The sequence below is a fragment of the Erithacus rubecula genome (assembly GCF_903797595.1).
Source record: "Erithacus rubecula genome assembly, chromosome: 2".
NCBI classification, from domain to species: Eukaryota; Metazoa; Chordata; class Aves; order Passeriformes; family Muscicapidae; genus Erithacus; species Erithacus rubecula.
This window is the reverse complement of record NC_136685.1, coordinates 28042541-28061247: the sequence shown is the minus strand read 5'-3', so window position 1 is coordinate 28061247 and position 18707 is coordinate 28042541. Positions and strand designations below refer to the sequence as shown.

The 18707-nt window shown below is 40.5% G+C and overlaps 1 protein-coding gene across 1 annotated transcript; it reads right to left on the bottom strand.

Annotated features, from left to right (window-relative positions):
- Window positions 1–9112: 9112 nt before the first annotated feature.
- SDHAF4 (succinate dehydrogenase complex assembly factor 4) lies at window positions 9113–17703 on the bottom strand. The gene is made up of 3 exons (XM_079330863.1): window positions 17601–17703; window positions 15110–15262; window positions 9113–10498 (listed from the first exon to the last, which is right to left on the bottom strand). The coding sequence occupies exons 1-3, from the start codon at window positions 17638–17640 to the stop codon at window positions 10389–10391; spliced, it is 303 nt and encodes a 100-aa protein (XP_079186989.1). The 5' UTR covers window positions 17641–17703; the 3' UTR covers window positions 9113–10388.
- Between the last annotated feature and the right edge of the window lie 1004 nt (window positions 17704–18707).

Below are 18707 nucleotides of genomic sequence, written 5' to 3'. Positions count from 1 at the left end.
TGGACAGCAGAGTGGGACTTCAGGTCTTTATCTTTGCTCTGGTGCTTTTTCAGGCTACATGAAGTGTCCACAGTTCTCTGCCTTAAAAAGTATCTCAGATTAGCATCCAAGAGTATTAATATCTGTATACTTTGGAGAGGTAACATATGCAAATATATAATATTTGAATTGAACCTTATTTAAGAAGCAAAGGATGTACACACAAGAATATTTCCAAAGATTTTTTTTAATTACTATTGTCCTCTGCAGACCCTAATTCCTTCCTCTGTGCAGTAGCTGGAATTCCCCACCATCAGCCAACTATAGTAAATACATGCACAAACTTCATTGACTTCTTGTTTTTCTAGTTCTTAAAGACACTTCAGCCATGACTGATGTGGTTCAGTTCATGTGACACAGCCTCTGAGCACTGTTGACCACAAACTGAGAGAATGTTGATTACCAAGTATTAGGTTCCATGTATTTTCCAAATTCTTCCCATTGTTTACTGATGATGCCAAGGAAGTATTCTGTGCCAATTCTGTGATCATTGCAGAACAGCAATAAAAGTAGAAGAGCAAATGTCATGAGGTACAGAAGCTGCAGAAGCCTCAATTGGATGAGAAGTGTAAGAAATATGAGCTATAGTTGGCCAGGTAATTGATTCTTAATGACAGGGATACAGCAAATTGTGCATACCTGAGGAGGTATCAAGAACGACACAGTCCTCCATCCTCTTGTTTTGGCACTTGCAATTAGAAAGCAGGATACAGATCACAGAAACTAGACTCTGATCATATTAGAATTTCAGGTGAAAATAAGAGCTCTAAAATTGAACAGGCAAAGGCAAGGCAAATTCACTTCTGACCGTAAATTTTGAAAACAGAACTAAAAAAAAGACTGATATACTTAGAGAGATTTCTCCACTGAGAAATATAACTGCATTTGGCAGCAATTCAAGTTTTCTTCTCCCACTACTCTTAAGAGCATAATGATGTTATTACAAATGAGAAATACTCAACATGCTTCTTGTGGCTTCAACTGAATATTTGCAATGAGGAAAAATATCTCTTTATTCACACTGGATTCAGTCTCACATACATTAAAATCTCTAGAAATGTGCAGCTGTTCGGGTCTCTATTATCTTAAATTTACTCTCCACATTACTTTTGAAAATTATTTTTATCTTTTTATTGACTCTCTTTTTCCACTTAGGAAACACTACCTTGGTCCTCTTGGCTAATTACAGCACTAAAACAACCATTACAAAGAGTTTAAAAGGAGCAGTTGATCGAATGATCCTTAAATTATTTCCAAAGTTAACCTATACCTATTGTCTAGTCTTGTCTCTAGACAATTAATTTTATGTACAAGACATAGAACTGCTTCACAACACAGGGTCTGAAATGGAACTGTATTGAAAAACCACACAGACTTAAAAGCTAAACTGTCAAACCATGGTAAGAGATAATGGAAGATTGAAACAAAAAATTGTCCCACTGATGTTCCACAATGTTTTTATGAGAGGACTTCTACCAAAGCACTTGGTGATATCTTTGTCAGATGAATGATGCTTGCCTAGCTCAATTTTGGCCACAGTTCTAGCAGACACAATCAGTTCTTTTACAGTTTGGTGTATTCCTCTTTATTAGCCACAAAAATAGGCATTTGCTGAACAACTTTTCAGAAGTGGAGAAGAGACATTAGTATTTGCCTTTTAAACCAGTCTTGATCTGCCTATAACTTTTTCAGTTTTCAAAATTCTACAGAATATTTATAAACTCCAGAAGAAACACTATTAGCTGTACTTTTACTACATACTTTATTATAATTGTAATGTATAAAGTTCTGATGCATTGTGAAATGGTTTCATGAAGTGCCAACCTCCCACACAAGGATAAAATTGGCAAATGATTCTGTATTAGAGGTGTGTGTGTACATATATATAAATGTGTGAATAAGGATATGCAAATGTATGTAGATATTCATGTTCAAGAAACAGTTACAATTTGCATTTTCAGCTCTGCATGGGAGGCAGTTTCCTTCCATGGAGAGGAACACACAATTATTGACCAGAGAGGAGAATGCCATGACTAGTACTCAGCAGGAAATGCGGAGAGTCCAGACTGCTGCCTGTATGGTGTCTGAGAGGACACCAGGGGCTCAGCAGCCTGCAGAGCCCATCTGCCCTGAGAGGACAAAGCTGCGATGCTGTTAAGCAGGCCTGTGGGTTAGCCCACATGCATTTACATGGGGCAGCAGGAAAGCAGAGTCACCCACACATCTGCAGCTGCTTGGGTCTGCCCAGCCTGTAGCCAGGGAAATTAGGGAAAAGAGCTGAAAGTAATGGGAGTGAGGAGATGGGAAAGGATGAATTTGTGATTGGATGCAGTGTAGAGGGTGTGTGAGGGGAGTCTGTGACAGCTACATGTTGGGTCACACTGCCCATGCCTTACTGTCCACAGGAAACTCAGCTGACTGCCTTCCCACAGATCTTGCTCTTCCTGTGTGCCACCAGGGAAGCACTGCAGTGCATTCTACTGCTCAGGGACTAGGGAAAAAGCCCTTCGTGCCAATCAGTGTCAACAAATTACCAAGGAGGCATCAGTAGTCAGTGTCCAGCATCCAGACCCTTCCCAGAATCTACAGTAAATCCAGGTCTCTTGTCCTTCGGTTTAGAAAAGAAGCATATTCATGCTAAAACTGCTTCTGATGATGCAACTTCCTTGGAGACAGCCCAACTTTTAAAAAACAAAACTAAAAATGGGCAAGACACAGGCTTCAGGAAATGTTTGTTGTGTGTCCAGAACAATACAACATCCAGACCACTCCTGAAGTTTTATAAATATGTGTCTGGTTGTTGAAGTACTGCAGATAGAAAGGGTTCTGTGAAACTCGGACTGCTATTCCCAAATTAGGCTGGATGAGAATTTTCTACAGATGAGGCAGCTCAAAATGTTAGAGGGATTTCTTGCCAAATTTCTGATCCTCACCTTACAATTTCTCTCCCAGCAATCACAAGATGATGAAGCAGCTCCATAATACATTAGTTTTCTCCTAAAGGCCAGAAGATATTGTTCTTTCCTTTGTCAGAGATAACAAACCAATACCATGTTTCCTAGTGCCACCATGCTCTAAACTAATGCCAGCACCATCATAAATCCTGCCCTGCCATCAGTCCTATTTCAACACAATCTGAAAGGACATAACCATTTCTTTGTTACTATATACTGAAAGAAAAAACTCACTTCTCACACTCAATTCTGTGACAGGAAAAACATCTTGGAATCATGTCAAAGCAGAGATGGAAGAACATAAAAAAAAGAGCTAGAACTGAAATTTCTATTATGGAATAAAATAAACGAGTAAGTTTTCGTTTTTCTGCTGATGACCAGACATGAAAGGTATGCAGCAGCACTGCAGGTCAGAGACGTTTTTCTTAGTGAGGGAGAAATATTTGCCTATCTCCACACATGCCAATTCAAGGGTTCAAAACATTTTGGGCTAAAGGAGGTACATGAGGAGGGACCTGCTGATGGACATGCTGAGGGGACTCCTTGGTCATCTGGAGTTTTCTAAAATGCAGGAATCCCAGCCAGAGCAGCACTGCAGGACTTGCTGCAACAAGGAAAAGGCTATAATAAAAGATCAGTTAATTAGATGTTACAGTGATTTTGACATACAAGAATGGAAGGAAAAATTCTAGAAACAGAGACCTGGGTTCAGGTTAAGCCCAGGCCTGGGAGCAGTTCATGTGGAGAAGCCAGATCTTTTTGAGATTTCTGTTTTTAAGGAGGAATAAATCCCAGTTTATCTTCAAAATGAAGATGACAATAGATAACCACAGAAGGTAACCACCTGGCTGTCTAAGTTCTTTTACTCAAATCTCTCTGCCATTTCTGAGATGGTTTTGGTGCCTGCAGTCATTCACAGGTGAGCCTACAATGTACCTACCAGTCAGATGTGTATTACTTTAGCATGGCATTTCTCTGTGCAAACAAAGACTTAAAACCATAAAAGCTTGTTTTGGGATTGTCCTGACATACCAGAATGTGCCGACTGGACAGGCTGAACCCAGCCGTGTGCTCTGAAAAAAGCCAAATAACATAACCTGACAGCTAAGTGACCTTCACCGAGGAGACCTTGAAATGAGTTTGGGTTTATGTTTAAAACTTTCAGGGAGACTGATGCTCCTTCTTAGAGGCATCTCTTTCTCCCTCTTTGCATCTTTGACTTCCCACAAAAGCTAGATGTTGACAGAATACTGAACTTAAAATTGAAATTTGTGTCAAATACAACTGGAGAAGTTCCAGTCTTTCTGGACTGTAGATAAGATCTTCACATACAAAAGTCCCCCACACTATAAAGATTTCCTTCAAAGAAAGGAAGCAGAAGGAGAAACACCTGCAATTTGTGATTAATGTTATGATGTGCCCTGTTACTACTACAGAGAAACTAAGGGTACAATCTAACTTCAAGGATAGCAAAAAGTAAACGTGAAATTAAAAAATAGGCAATTTAATAATAAGAGCTGTAGCTGTCATTATCAGACTGGAAAAAAAGCAGGGAGATATGTCTACCAGATCAAAGAGCTACTGTGGTTCTGTTTCAAGAAAATCATCTGGGAAAAATCTGTGTAAAGATCACACATACATACTGCAGAACTTATAAGTGAAAGCCCTGGGGTAAAATGTAAACTAAAAGCAGGATACACCCTGAGCTAAGCAACGCTTGCTTGTCTGTCTTTTAAGACATGGTGAAATTTTCCCCAACTTTCAAAAGGTATCTGGAAACACAGCATCTTTTGTTCTTTGGTCTCTCACAAGGAAGTCACACATACTAAAGGTTTGCTGAGCAAATAAATGACTTTCTTCTAGTCTGCCAGTTTTATTTTGATGTTAGCTCTCTCTCAGCAGCACGTCAGATAAGACTGTTTACTTGTTAGGTTGACATACTTCACCCATATTAGGGACAAAATCCCAACTAATTTGTAGGTTTGAGATCCTTGTCGTCACCTGAGTATGAGCTTATTCAGTGTTAACCCTCCTGCCTGCATCATGCTGTAGGGATTTGCTTGGGAGGTGAATGGGCAGAAGGAATTTAAAGAACTAGCTTCAGCCTTTTTCCTCTAATTTTAAGACAATGTAACTCCCTTTTACAAGGCTTAGAGCTGGCACTGGACATTCCCTTCCCTGCCACCAGTGTTTGGGAAGAGTGCAGGCAGCAAAAGCACTGCAGGTCCTGTTGCCTCACTGCAGCCCTCTTCCTCCCAGGAAGTGAGTAGTTCACACTCATGTTCAGGGACACCCTGGCTTCCCTTGTCACCTAACACATCTCACTTAGGACAGCTGCTTAGGCAGCCTTTAAAGTCAGTGGGGAGGGTGCCCTTAAAACCCCCCTATTCACCATCTGCAATGACAAACTCTCTCCAGACTAGATAAGACTACCTTTAGAGGCATCTCCCTGCACTGCAACTAGGAGGGAAGCACAGATGGCTACATAAGTCACTGGTTTAAAACAATCAATTAGGACAGTGTAAGTTATAGCTCAATATCTGGCTTCTAGAACTAACCTGACCACTGCATAGCTCACCTGACTTTTGTCAGGAGCTAACATTTGAGAATTACAGCTGTGTTTTGATGAGCCATGCATGTCAGCTTTAATACAAATTAATGTATTAAGTAAGGAGCTTAAAGAGCTTTTTGAACACCCTCACCCTAAAAATGGCAACATTAAAATATGTGGTTTTTTTACAGGCACAAGGCTGTAGCTGTCTGTGAGATTTAATGCCTGGAGAATGCATGTCAAAGACTTTCCTGCTGTAAGCTTTAATTGGCACTTCTGATGTTATTTGAGGGGAAAAAAAAAATCCATTCTCACAGCAAAAAAATTCAGAGAGATGCTGAATATTTCTGAAGAAAATACATATGGTCAAAGTAATTCAGCAGCTTGGTTTCCAAAGGATGGGAGGCCAGTATGTGCACTGCCCCCGCACTTCAAAAGTCAGTCACTCCAACCTATTCTGGAAAGGTGTCAAGGAGAAACATTAGGAGAATTAAGCTCTTGAAAGCTCTGTTGAAATCAGTGGCTGGGAAAGAAGTCCAAATAATTCCTCTCAGGAGGAAAAGATGGGCAGAAAGATGCTCCTTCTCTGGCCTAGTGGAGATAATGTCAATCAACACAGGAGCATGGAGAAAGATGCTTGATCTACAGGGGGTGTAAGATATTCATAGGAAACAAGACTTCGTTAGTTCTGCCCCTCAGAGCACTCATTTTAAATAGAGCTCTTTTGTCAGGGTTTGCTGTTTTGTGACTAAGATTCAATTTCTACTGCAACAAAATTCAATTCAATTTTCAACAAAATTCAAAATTCAGTTTCTGCAACAAAAGTGTTCAGAAGATTACACATGACTACCCTTAAACAAGCAGCAATTTTGGAGCTAGAAGAGGAAGCACAGCCATACCCACATCAGAATGTAACTTGCACATCTCAGCTAATCTGACATGAACACTGACCACCAGCTAAGCAAAGGTATTTTATATTGCATTTTACAAAACCAAGAAACTGATCACAAATGTGCATGGTTTTGATCTCCATCAGCACATGGAAACACATTTCAAACCCTTTCCTTATGCTCTGATATGCTTGATACTATGTTTTTGACTCATGAACAATTATAAAAACCACAGAACTACCAAAACTGCTTCTCTTATAAATGAATACAGTTTTCTTCCTTTTCCTGACATTTCAGAAGAAGATGGTGTGGTGCTTTTTCTATAAAAATACCAAAATAATGGTCTTCAAAAGGCATTTAATTTATCTGTCACTACAGACCACTGGAATTTGTCATCATTTATTGCAGTCAACTGAAAAAGTAGTAAAGATTTATAACAACATTCTATGGTGCTTTACAAACATATGCTACTATGACAGGTAATTTTACTCTGATTCTATTACATATCCTATGTTTCAACTTAATAAAATCAACACTGAAATACATACTTTCCCAACAAGGCAATATATAGCAAATATTTTCTTTCACTGTAAATTGAAACTTCATATATTTATGGTGCAATTCCTTCAAATGATAAAGGTTTCATAATTTTAATAATGTACCAAATGCATCTATATCAAGTAGCAGAAACAAGTTTAAAAGAGAAAACCTACTGCAGAAACACAACATATAGAGTTTTACTAAAGAAAACAAACAGAGCAGCAAGCATCCTGCAGTACTGTAAGAATTTGCTTACACACACAGAACAATTTTTGTTTTGTCTCCTAGAAAGTTAACAAAAAGTGTCAGGAGACAATCCCTGCTGCTCTTCACTATTTATACTAACAAAAATAGCTACAAAAATATTTGATCATAATAAAACCATATATATGGCTGATCTAATAGCTAATGCCCCTAGCCATTTTCTTACCCTAATGCTAAATTCCAGTGTATTTCTAATAGTAATTATTTGGGAAGAGCAGGAAGACAGCTCCAAAAAGTGCTGAAGTGCTGCTTTCCCAACTGCAGGCACTGCAAGAAAACAAAGAGAAATTATTGTTTATACCCTTCAATATCATTGTATCATTTGCTACATTCAATCCCTGATCACTTTTGACACGTACCACAAGACATTTTGCAGCACCATAGGGTTTTGTGCTTAACTGTTACTGGAGTCCAGGGCTCCTCTTTTTGTAAATGCCAGATTGCCAAATGACATAAGAAGGCCCTTGGCATTCACTCTTTGGCTCTTACATATTATCTTGCTTATATGTTCAGTTTCCTGACACATTCCATAAACAAGTTAAGCAAATACTTGGTTACTGGCACCAGCCTGTGAGGTGGCAAAAAATGCTTGAAGTTGCTCAAGACTGAAGTGGTCTCTATTTCCCATGCACCAGTTCCTTTTCAGCTATTTATAACATGGGTTAACAACAGCCTTTTTATTTTAGGAAAAATTTCTTCAATGAAAGGGCTGTCAAGCTTAAAACAGACTGCCCAGGGAAGTGATTGAGTCACCATCCCTGGAGGTATTTAGAAGATGTGTAGTAGATGTGGCACTTAGGAATATGATTTAGTGGCTGACTTGACAGTGCTGGGTTAATGGTTCGACTTGATGATCTTAGAGGTTTATTTCAACTTCAATTATTCTGTGATTCCCTTTTTTAAAGGAAAGCAAAATCTCTGCCTTTATGAGATACTGTCTTACTGGTACAGATGCTAGTGCTCTCAGAATTATCTTCCAAATCCAGGTGCTGCATGGATATTGGCAGGGGGTGCTAGGACCTGCCTGAGCTCTGACAGGAAGGACTGCCTGCCTGTGGCTGTGGCAGCAGCAGTCATCACCAACATGAAAGAAGACAGGGGCCTGGACACTATTTGGGTCAAACCTTAAGCACAAAGCTGAGGGAGACCCAAGATAAGCAACTGAAATGTAAAGAAAATGATGGAAAAGTGAGAGACCAGTTCCTTGTATGCTAAATCAAAAGAGCGTTAATTCTGTACCCAGGGAGGAAAGCACCTGCAGTCAACACTGAGGAAAGAAATTAGATTTGAAAATCAGGAATGCCAAGAAGTGCAACTAGATAAACATTCATGGAGTGTGTGCTGGGAAGGGTAAAACATGGTATGAGAAGATAATGCAACAATCCATGGAGAAGATTTAAAATTAAAAAATAAATAACTGCAGCATTTTACTGCCTCTTCACTAATTAAGATGTTAAACCTATTATTAATGATGCAGAAAAGGCAGAAACTTCCAATTAAAATTTCCACTTCCTATGTGAAAAGGCAGTGTATTGTGTGAGAAAGTATTTTCCAACACACCAGCAACAGAAAAGGCAAAAGAAAAAAAATAACAACTGCATATATTAAAGACAGCTGACCCAGTCTATCTATAGGTAACTGGAAAGGTCAATAGATTTTGGAAAGATATATCACTCTACAAAAGAGAAACTAGAATGAATTAGATATAAATATAAACAAATTTTCCAATATCCAAGCCATGCTGCATAATTCAAAGGTTTGAAATTTAATTACCATTAATTAACACCTTTTATGAGCTTTCATTAATCTCATTTTGCTTGTCAGTAAGGTATTTGTTGATAAACCTAAAACTGAACAGGTTCAGTATTTTTGTAGGTAATCATCTCAGTGAGACAAACATCCAAACTCACCATGATAACAAGACTATGTCTCTAACATAGACACTGGATACACTGTCAGACTTCAACAAGGAGTTCCCCCACTGGCTGCCAGTCAGGTGAGTTTTAGGGGAGGCTGCTCTGGTTTTTGACAAGACCAACACACTTGATTTCTCTAGTTAAACCATGCAAAGGCAAAGTTGGGCAAAGCCCACACAGAGCCAGAGTAATGCAAAACCCACACCTTTCTCTAGGAAGAGAAGGTCCATTTTTTCAGGCTATCAAAAAGAACTTGCACAGAAATAGAGTACACGTTCACACATTTCAATGACAACTTACTCTCATTAGTAATTACTCACACAAGTGGTAGATTTACACTCTACTACTACAGTACTTATGACTAGTCAAGTTATTGAATGAAGAACTGAGCTCAGTCTGATTGAAAGATATTTACTTTGATGCCATATAACTTAGTTTTAAGACCTGCAATATTAGATCACCTAATGGAATTTGTCCCTTTTGACCATAAGGTTTCAGACATTTTTCCCAAGCAGCATTTAGCCCATGTGCAAAAGGGCACCTCCACTTACAAAAGAAAAGATAATGCAAATAGCATGAAGACAGGTGATAAAGAACAGTGTTCTAGAATTCAAAATAGAGCACCTCTTCACACACTACTTGCAATCAAGCACTGACCCTCTCCAAAATTAAGTCTCCATTTCCATTGTGGTACTTACAGTTCACAGTCAGAGACAAGACTATCCCTTTCCCACAAACAGGAAAAAACACCCAACCCACTGCAATGGGGGCAGAGGGAAGGTTCTTAAGCAAAGGGGCTTTTACCAGGGAACCACTGCGTGAAATCAGTGACTTACTGATCTCCTCAGTGTGCTTCTACTTTTGATGAATGGTGTCCAGGTTCACGAAATGAAAAGTTCTTTCAACATTTCTACACCACCACATAAATCTTTACATTCATGAAGAAATACAAGCCTTTATACATCTCAATAAGCTCCTGACTACACAATTTCATACTTGCATTTATACTTGCACAGTGTAAATAGTATTAGAGATCAGACAGACATTGAGCTCTATAATCTGAGCTGCAGCACTGCATTTAATTACATTGCATTATTCAAAAAATTCATCACATGACAGATTTGGTGGCATGACAGAAAACTATAAGCTCCATGACAAATCCAGGTGAAATTTTTTCTGTACATTATATTTTTCAGCAACTATAAATATTTTATTAGCAATAGACATTTAAATATTAGAAATCTATACAACGTCCTTTTCTCTCCCAGTCTCCAAAACGTGTAGGTTCAGGGCCTCTAGGTCCACCCCTCTCTTTTGTAGTAGGGTTGATTCCATCAGGGAATTCTAAAATAACAGGGAAAGTTCATTAAAATTTCTATAATGTTGACAAATATAAACTTGCTATAATTTATTATGTTCTCCTTTTAGTTTCATTTTCAAAAACAAAAACAATTAATTTCAGGATTTTTTTTACTGCAATATGTATTATCATATTCAGTTATGCAAATAAAGAAGCAACTGAATGTCCAGAGGCACTGAAGTACCATAGCTTCTCAAGTCAGAACTTGCATCATTCAGGTACTATGTACTTATGTTCACTGAATCTAAAACCCCAGGTCACTTGCTGTTTACGTCTCTAATTTTAAGCACTCTATTTCAATTTTACCTTGAATTTTCGTAAAGATTCTGTTACTCTTGTATTTAAAACATCTAGGTTGCATGGTTGACCCATTCAACCTAACCTTGAACACTTTCATGAATGGGGCACCCACAGGTTCACTGGGCAGCCTGTTCTAATGCTTCATCAGCCTCAAAGTAAAGAGTTTCTTCCCAAGATCTAACCCAAACTTGCCTTCTTTCAGTTTAGAACCATTGCCCCTTGTCCTGTCGCGTATCTGCTTGTATGAAAACTCCTTCCCTATATTTTATAAATCCCCCTAAGGTACTGAACCGCTTTAGATATCAGAAGGCAACAATTAGATCTTCCAAAGCCTTCTCTTCTTCAGGCTGAACCCCAGCTCTATGCTTTTTGTGCTGAGGACTCCACAGTGGGATGCAGCACTCCAGGTATGGTCTCACGAGGGCAGAGGGGTAGAATCATCTTCCTTGATCTGCTGGCCACGCTGCTTTTGATGCAGTCCAGGATTTGGTTTTCTGGGCTGCAATCACACACTGCCAGATCATGCCCAGCTTTTCATCCAACTCCCTTCCTGGCTACAAAAGACAAGCACACTGCCAGCTCGTGCTACTTTATTAAACACCACAGAGCTTTCTGTACCTCAGCCAACATTCTTACACTACTCAATGCACCTTTATTCAGGGCCATCTCCTAAAAATAATTAACTCAGGCCCTCAAGGCACAAAGTACTTGTGGCACAGCACCATCCCATGCTGTGTCTCATCCTGCACTAGACTGTGGGACTCTCAGAAACTCACAGTACCCCACATGGCCCTTGCCACACTGAATTCTCCAGATTTCCCATATATACACCTAACTTGGGACTCTCTCAGTCATATCCCTAAATCAGTCCAGTTAGGCAGGTGGGCAACACAAGTAATGAGGTGCAGGGCTGAAAATGAAATTCTGGACAGCAGACAAAAAGAAAAGTGATGGAGGAAACTCATACAACTACAGGCTGTATAGGATGACATATTGGGATGCCTGTTTCATAACTGATGCAGACTAGGAAATATCAGTATTTGGCACCTCTGGCAGTACAAGGGGCACAAAAGGACCTGTTATTACTTTGTACATGTCATCATCCCAATATCAAAGCATTACTGATGTGCTTACAGTGGATGCAGATGCTAAAAAGATTTCTCTCTCCATGATATCTACAGAGCAGTGGGAATTCTAAATTCAGTTTCAACAGGCAGTTTGCAAACTATTGCTGGTGTTACAAGTAAAAAATACAGATGCAACTAAAGAGACCTTGAGTCTTGCTCCAAACCTGGAATACCCAAGCAAATAATAAAATATATTGATTATACATGTTTTAAATGAAGCAGTGATGGCACTGATTTTCCTGGGAATAAAAAGACGAGAATTAAACAGCTGCTCATACAGTAACTCCAACTGTGAGTTAGTTCTCAAGCAAGCCACAATCTGAAATTGTGTGGAGATGATTCTACAATGCAAGAATAATACAACAATACAATGACAAATTTGCAGAGAAATATGTGAAAGAAGGAGAAGCAGAAGTAGATTTTTACCATGATGCAGCTTTCCCAATGGCTGTGGTGGCCTCAGGGTAATACACTGGAGACCTTTTCTTAGCCCTGCTGCACAAAAAGTGCCATTTTACCCTGTATGAAAAGAGGGGACTTCTGCAGAAGAGTATCTGAAGATTTTGATTATGAAATTAGGAATTCTAAACTGGAAGAATAAGACTAGTTTCTTAAATGAATGTAAGGAATAATTTGTCTTTATGCTCCTATCATTCAACTCTGGTGGCCTTATGGAATTAAATAAGGGGCACATCCTCATGGACTGAACTATGCACGGCATTGGCTTGCTTGGATGTTGAATATGGAGCCTCTGACAGATGTGACAGCTACACTACTTTTTAATTTTCTGGAGGTGAGAGGCAATGCTCTCATGAATCAGTATCACATCCAGTTTTGGAAAACTACTTTATCTAAGTTTATCCAAGACTACATTCCAAGAATTGCAGCAATTACCAGCACTGCACAGAAGGGCGTGTGAATGTGTTTGAAGGATTTTATGAAGTACTGTTTACAGATGAAGGAAACTCTGCTTCTAGTGGGCACTCTGCTGCCTTCCTTTTGCAGACTATAGATCTGTATTTCTTTGCCCCAGGATATTAGTGCTTTCAGACCAGGCTTCCTGTTTACATGATAAGGCATAATATATTCTGTATAGAGAAGAATGAGAAGAAAATATTTCATCAACTTGTTAATGCTTAATTCATTAAAATGTTGGGCAGAAGGAGCTTGTGTTTAATTTGCTGCAAATAGTTAAAAGTTATTCTTTGCATTGCCTCTTTGAAAATTCTTGTATCATAAATATTTGATTTAAAAAAAAATAAAAATTAAAAACTCTCAACCCCGCCCAGAGTACTGTGTTCAGGTGTAGAGTCTTTTAACACAAAAAACAGGCGGAGGCATTGGAACAAGTCCAAAGAGGGCCACTAAGATAATCACAGGACTGGTGCACCTCTTGTATCAAGACAGACTGAGAGAACTGGGGTTCTTCAGCCTGCAGATGAGAAGGCTCTGGAAAGACCTTCTAGAAACCTTCCAATACCCAAAGAGGGCCTGTAAAAAAGCTGGAGAGGGACAATTAACAAGGATGTGTAGTGACAAAATAAAGGAGAATGGCTTTAAAATAAAAGAGGGTAGGTTTAGATTAGCTATTAGGAAGAAATTCTTTAGTGTGAGAATGGTGAGGCACTGTAACAAATTGTTCAGAGAGGCTGTAGATGTCCCCATCCCTGGAAATGGTCAAGGCCAGTCTGGACTGGGCTTTGAGCAGCCTGTTCTAGTGGAAGGTCCATGGCAGGAGTGTTGGAACTCGAAGATCTTTAAGGCCCTTTCCAACCAAAACCATTCAATGATTCCATGATTTTTCAGTTATTTTGTCATCTGGCTATTTATAGTAATCTATGGATAACACTAAAAAGCTTGTCCTCCAGACCTCATAGTAGAAAAACATGTTATTGCTACTCATGAACTGTAGGAGAACATCACACTGTGGTGAGTTGTACAAAGCATGACTAAGGCTTTTAGTTAAGTGAAGATGGCTAGTAAAAAGAAGAAAGAAAGAGATTCTTTCTCCCATGTGACAAAAAAACTTATGTTCCCATTTAGTTCAGCAGTGATATATCTGTGCCTCAATCTCATCATGCCGCCCCACTGAGGTCATCAGAACACAACAATCATACCAGTTTGTTAGGTCTGCTCAGGAAACTCAGTATCAATTGTTTCTTTTCAAAACACTGCCTGTAGCTGCCAGGGCTAGCTAGGGTGGTTCTAGCCTCAGGCTGCCACGGGAGACCGGATAGCTCCGAGAGCTCCTGAGGCAGAGTGCCAGCTACACAACTAGCAAGAGAAAGAGACTCCAGGACCTGCTGTAGAGGTTCCCAAGTGGGTCCACTAGCAAAATCCCATTACATAGCACAGCAACGGGTCTTTATAGGTTTCAAAAAGGGATTGAAATTCTAACCTGTAAAATTATGAGTTGAGAAACTATCCAAATACTTTAAGATTCTAGGTGAGAAAAGACCAATCATCTAGTAAAGTTAAAAACCAACAGAAATCCTACATGATAACAGGGGTTTTGGCAGGGAAGGGGGGGCATCCCTCATGAAAGGTTCCATTGTCTCAGGGCCCAAAATCCCAAGGGCCTTTCTCAGACACCATTGTATCATCCACAACTGCCTACAAGACTAAGAAATGTTGGCCACAAAATGCAGTGTGAATTAGAAATATTTTCTGGACTAAGAAATAAAACAGCACTTGTGAATAATATAAAGTAGCTGGTGCCCTGGTGAGTTACTGACACCATTTACAGCTGTACTATTACAGACCAGTATCAACTATGTTTCTCTGAATCATGCAGTGTTTTGTAGTGGTGGAAGACACCTTTGGCAAGCACTTGGCTCCAGCCCTGATAAAGGCAGGGCTGGTACTGAGTCAGGATATCCAGGCAAATTTGCTGATCTTCAAGAGCACAGGAAGCACAGGTTCTCTGTGGGACCTGCTACAATGCTTGACCACAGCTTTTCTGAAATTTTTTCTCCCCTGGTGCACCATTTGCTGCAATTTGTGCCCACTACCCTGCCTCTCTGTTTTGTGTTTTTTCAGAACCAGTAAGCTTAGAAAATGATTCTACAGAGTACTGAATGCCTGTCACCTTCTTAAACTAACATCAACACAGCATCTCGCAGTCTTGCCTTTAAAACACATCTTCCAGTTTTGTAAAACATCACTTACTTTCCAAGGGCTCCTTCTCCAAACTGGACTCTTCCTGTTCATCAAACCGACCTACTGGTAACTTTGGTTTCTTTAGTGGCTGCTTAGCAGGGCCAGATCTTCCTCCTGCCTTAGAGCTGGAGCTGCTCCGCAAGTGGCAAAGAAGTGACGACTCTGTCAAGCAAATGGACACACAGCACAGGACACGTAGCACAAATGGACATGCAGCATAAATGTGGGAGTTTAACACTGTCCAGAGCACCTCTGAGAAAAACCCACTTCAGGGATGAGGGAGAGGAAGGCAGGGAAATAAACTCTAAACATTTTTTAACATTCAATTCACGAGTACCAGAATCAGCACAGATAATTATTTTTGGCCCTAGAAACATATGTAGGCAAAATTGTGTTAGTTGTATAACTCAGGTCACATAAACAATGTATTTTAAACTGCTTGAACTTATCTTTGCTGTTACTTTCTTGTATTTTAGACTCTTTAAACAGCAATTATCCTAGCATAGACCAGTACAGTCTGTTTTCTGGGAGAAATCCTAACCTCCCCCAAGAAACCTGCTGATTTCCATGTCTTGGCTCATTTCCAGCAGCTTTTTAGTCAGAAAAATCTTCTGCTTTCCTAAAGGAAAGTTTAAAAAAAAGCACTGTTCCCTTAGTAACAGGTTTCCCAGAATGTCAGTACAGGATAGCTGGGTTTCCCTTAGGATGGTAATATAATTCAGCTGGTAGTCAAAAGCAGGAAAAACTTTGAGCATGTTTAAGTTCAATTATGTAACTGCATGCAAATGCCTTCATTAAAACCATTAACTTTTTTTCCTTTAAAGTGCCAATAACATTTTGGTTTAAAAGGCCAAATGTCCACAATGTCCACAAACTACCCACTAAAAATATTTAGGCTGTGGACAGGTGCCTAAAGCAGTTCTGACATTTCTTAAAAAGCAAGATTCAAACAGAAATCCTCCCTGTACCAGCTGGGTGCAAAGTACCTGAAAGAACTATCATTCCACTTTCCTGAGGACACTGAATCAGGAAGCCTTCTCAAGCACTGTCAATTTGACTCACCTTAATATACACCAACTAACAACTCACTTGTATTCCCAGAATCAGCATATTCATTCATTTTAAAATACCACACCTGTAACAGCAAACCCTACAGCCACATAAACTGCATTATGCCTGCCAACTGCTGCCAATGCCCCAAAGGAGTAAGGTTTTGCTGTTTGTTTTTTTAACATAACAAACTACCAACAGTAAAGGAACTAATCTGTTGCAAACATTGGGTCTTTCTACTCCTGCCAAGCTTCTTGTTATTCTTCAGTAAAATGGAAGAAAAGCTAGCTAGAAAATTAAATTATAGCTTGTATTCTAGTCCAGATTCGAATAAAAATCAGATTAAGATACTGGTACAAAACTGATTATTTTGGTTGCCAGAGAAGAGGCAAAATCCATTTTCCTTGATAGATTTACTGGACCAAAATACACTCTTCTTCACAGAGAGGTGACAAAAGTTCAACATTAAACATCTCTTAAAAAGATGAGATGAACTATCAACATTAGTAAATCCCATTCTATAAACTGATGTTTGATTCCCTCTTCCTTTTTTTTTTTTTTTTTGTCACAAAGTCCTCTCATCTATTAATTAAATAACTGAACTTGAAGTTGAAAGTTGCTGTGCTGCAGTATTCCATCTTTTGAAGTGGCCCAAAGCCTCCTACCATGCAGTGGGAGCTGGGCACACATCGGGATGCTCAGAGAATCAGAGCATCAGCCACATCTTGCCATGAACCTGACAGCCAAATAGAGCACAAACATCTAACAACAATTTTTTTAGCTCTTCCAAAAACATATAGCATACTGGTTTGTTTTATGAGTATTGTATCAATAACATCACAGAACCTCAGCTTTTGACAGAGGGAAGCACCCAACAAACAGCCCAAGCTGAGGCCTGTGGGACAGGCTCTGTTATCCAGTCTGCCTTCTTGATAAACAAACCACCTGAATTTCCTCAGGGGAAGGGCACGGACCAGCAACTTCCAGCTCCACAGCACGTTTCCTCTAGCTATTCGCCAAACATTAAACCGCTGTTTAATATATTACTGCCGTTAAGAAGCATGAAGCAATGACGGGGCAAGAAAACCTCCGTAATAACAGATGTGCCCGATAGCAGCAGGTTTGCAAAACGGAAGGAATATTAATACCGAATGCAGGGGGGAAGGAGGGAAGGGAGGGGAGAGGTGCAGGGAAACTGCAGGGATATGGACAGTGTGGGGAAAGCTGTGAAAGCCCCCGGTCCCACGGGCTGCGCCGGCGGGGCCCTCACACCCCTCACTCGCCGCCATCTTACGGGCTCTCCGCCCCCCGGCCCCGCGCGGCGCCCGCCCCGTCCCTCGCCCGTCAGTTCCTGGGAGGAAGGGCAGGGCAGCCGGGCAGCCGGGCAGCCGGAACCCGGGCAGACCCTCCGGCACAGCCCCGGCCCTCCCGCCCGCCGCCCGCCCCTTACTCGCTGCCCCGGGCGCGCCGCGCAGCAGCCGCAGAGCCATGGCCGGGACGGAGCCGTGCGGGGCGGGCGGCGCTGCCGCGCAGGCGCCCAGGGCGGGCCCGGCTCCGGGCGGGGATGAGCGCGGCCCCGGCGCGGCGCCTCGCAATCCGCCCCGGCTCCGGCAAACACAGGCGAACGGCGCCTGGGGAGCCACGGTCCCGGTGAGGCAGCTACGGGCTCAGAGAAGTGCTAAAGAAATACGCTGTGAACTCTTCTCTCCACCCCATGGCAAACCTGCAGCAAAGACGTCTTCGTTCTTCGATGCCGTGAAGAGTTTAGCGCTGCAAGCCCCTCAGTGCAGTCGAGCTAATTTGTGTGGGTTTTTTTGTTTGTTTTTTTAAAATAATAAAAAATTGTACATTGTTCAAAGAATACACAAAGGCTGCTTAAGACATGGAGGAGCACAGGCTCACACCAGGCTAGCAGTTTGTGCTCTCAGATGCCTTTTTTTCGTCCCCGAGTTCAGCCAGTGCAGTTGCTTTTAACGCTCAGTGTAAACCTAACCCTGGGGTAATAACACCTCTGTTCATGGAGTGGTGCTCCAGTCAATTGACTACAGTTAATGTTTTGAATACGGCAACTCTTGCTTTTTGTCACTCTTTAAACTTCTCCAGCTAACCTTGTTCTCAGATAAAACAGAATTCACTCTTGTCCACAGATGCTAACCTGAAGAAGATAACTTGGAGATCTGAATCTAAAATAACATTTTTTGTTCACATCTGAAAGCTTTAACAAAGTAAATCTCGGTAAATTAAAGAGCAGGAGCACTTCGTGGAGTTTATGGGGGCTACATCTGGCAATGCCTACACACTGAAAGTAATTAAATTTAACTGACTGCCTTACGAGTGATTTTCTCAATCAGCCTTTCATAACACGATTAATTAGACATTAGAGACTGAAAATAATGGATACCCTTTCCTTTATTTTAACGGCAAGATACTGGGCCTCTAGATCAGAGAGAATCGAGAGTAATGCAGAAAAAGATGCTCTGCCCAAATGCAGCAAGAAAAAAACCTTAAATAGATCTCGTCAAAGTTCAAGACCTTATTTTTTATGTGCTCAGTAAAT

Coding starts and splice junctions, on each gene's coding strand:
- SDHAF4 (XM_079330863.1), bottom strand. CDS start 17,640: ATGGCTCTGCGGCTGCTGCGCGGCGCGCCCGGGGCAGCGA. Junction 15,263..17,600: donor CGGCGCGCCCGGGGCAGCGA/GTAAGGGGCGGG, acceptor TTTGCTTGACAG/AGTCGTCACTTCTTTGCCAC. Junction 10,499..15,109: donor GGAGAAGGAGCCCTTGGAAA/GTAAGTGATGTT, acceptor CTGTTATTTTAG/AATTCCCTGATGGAATCAAC.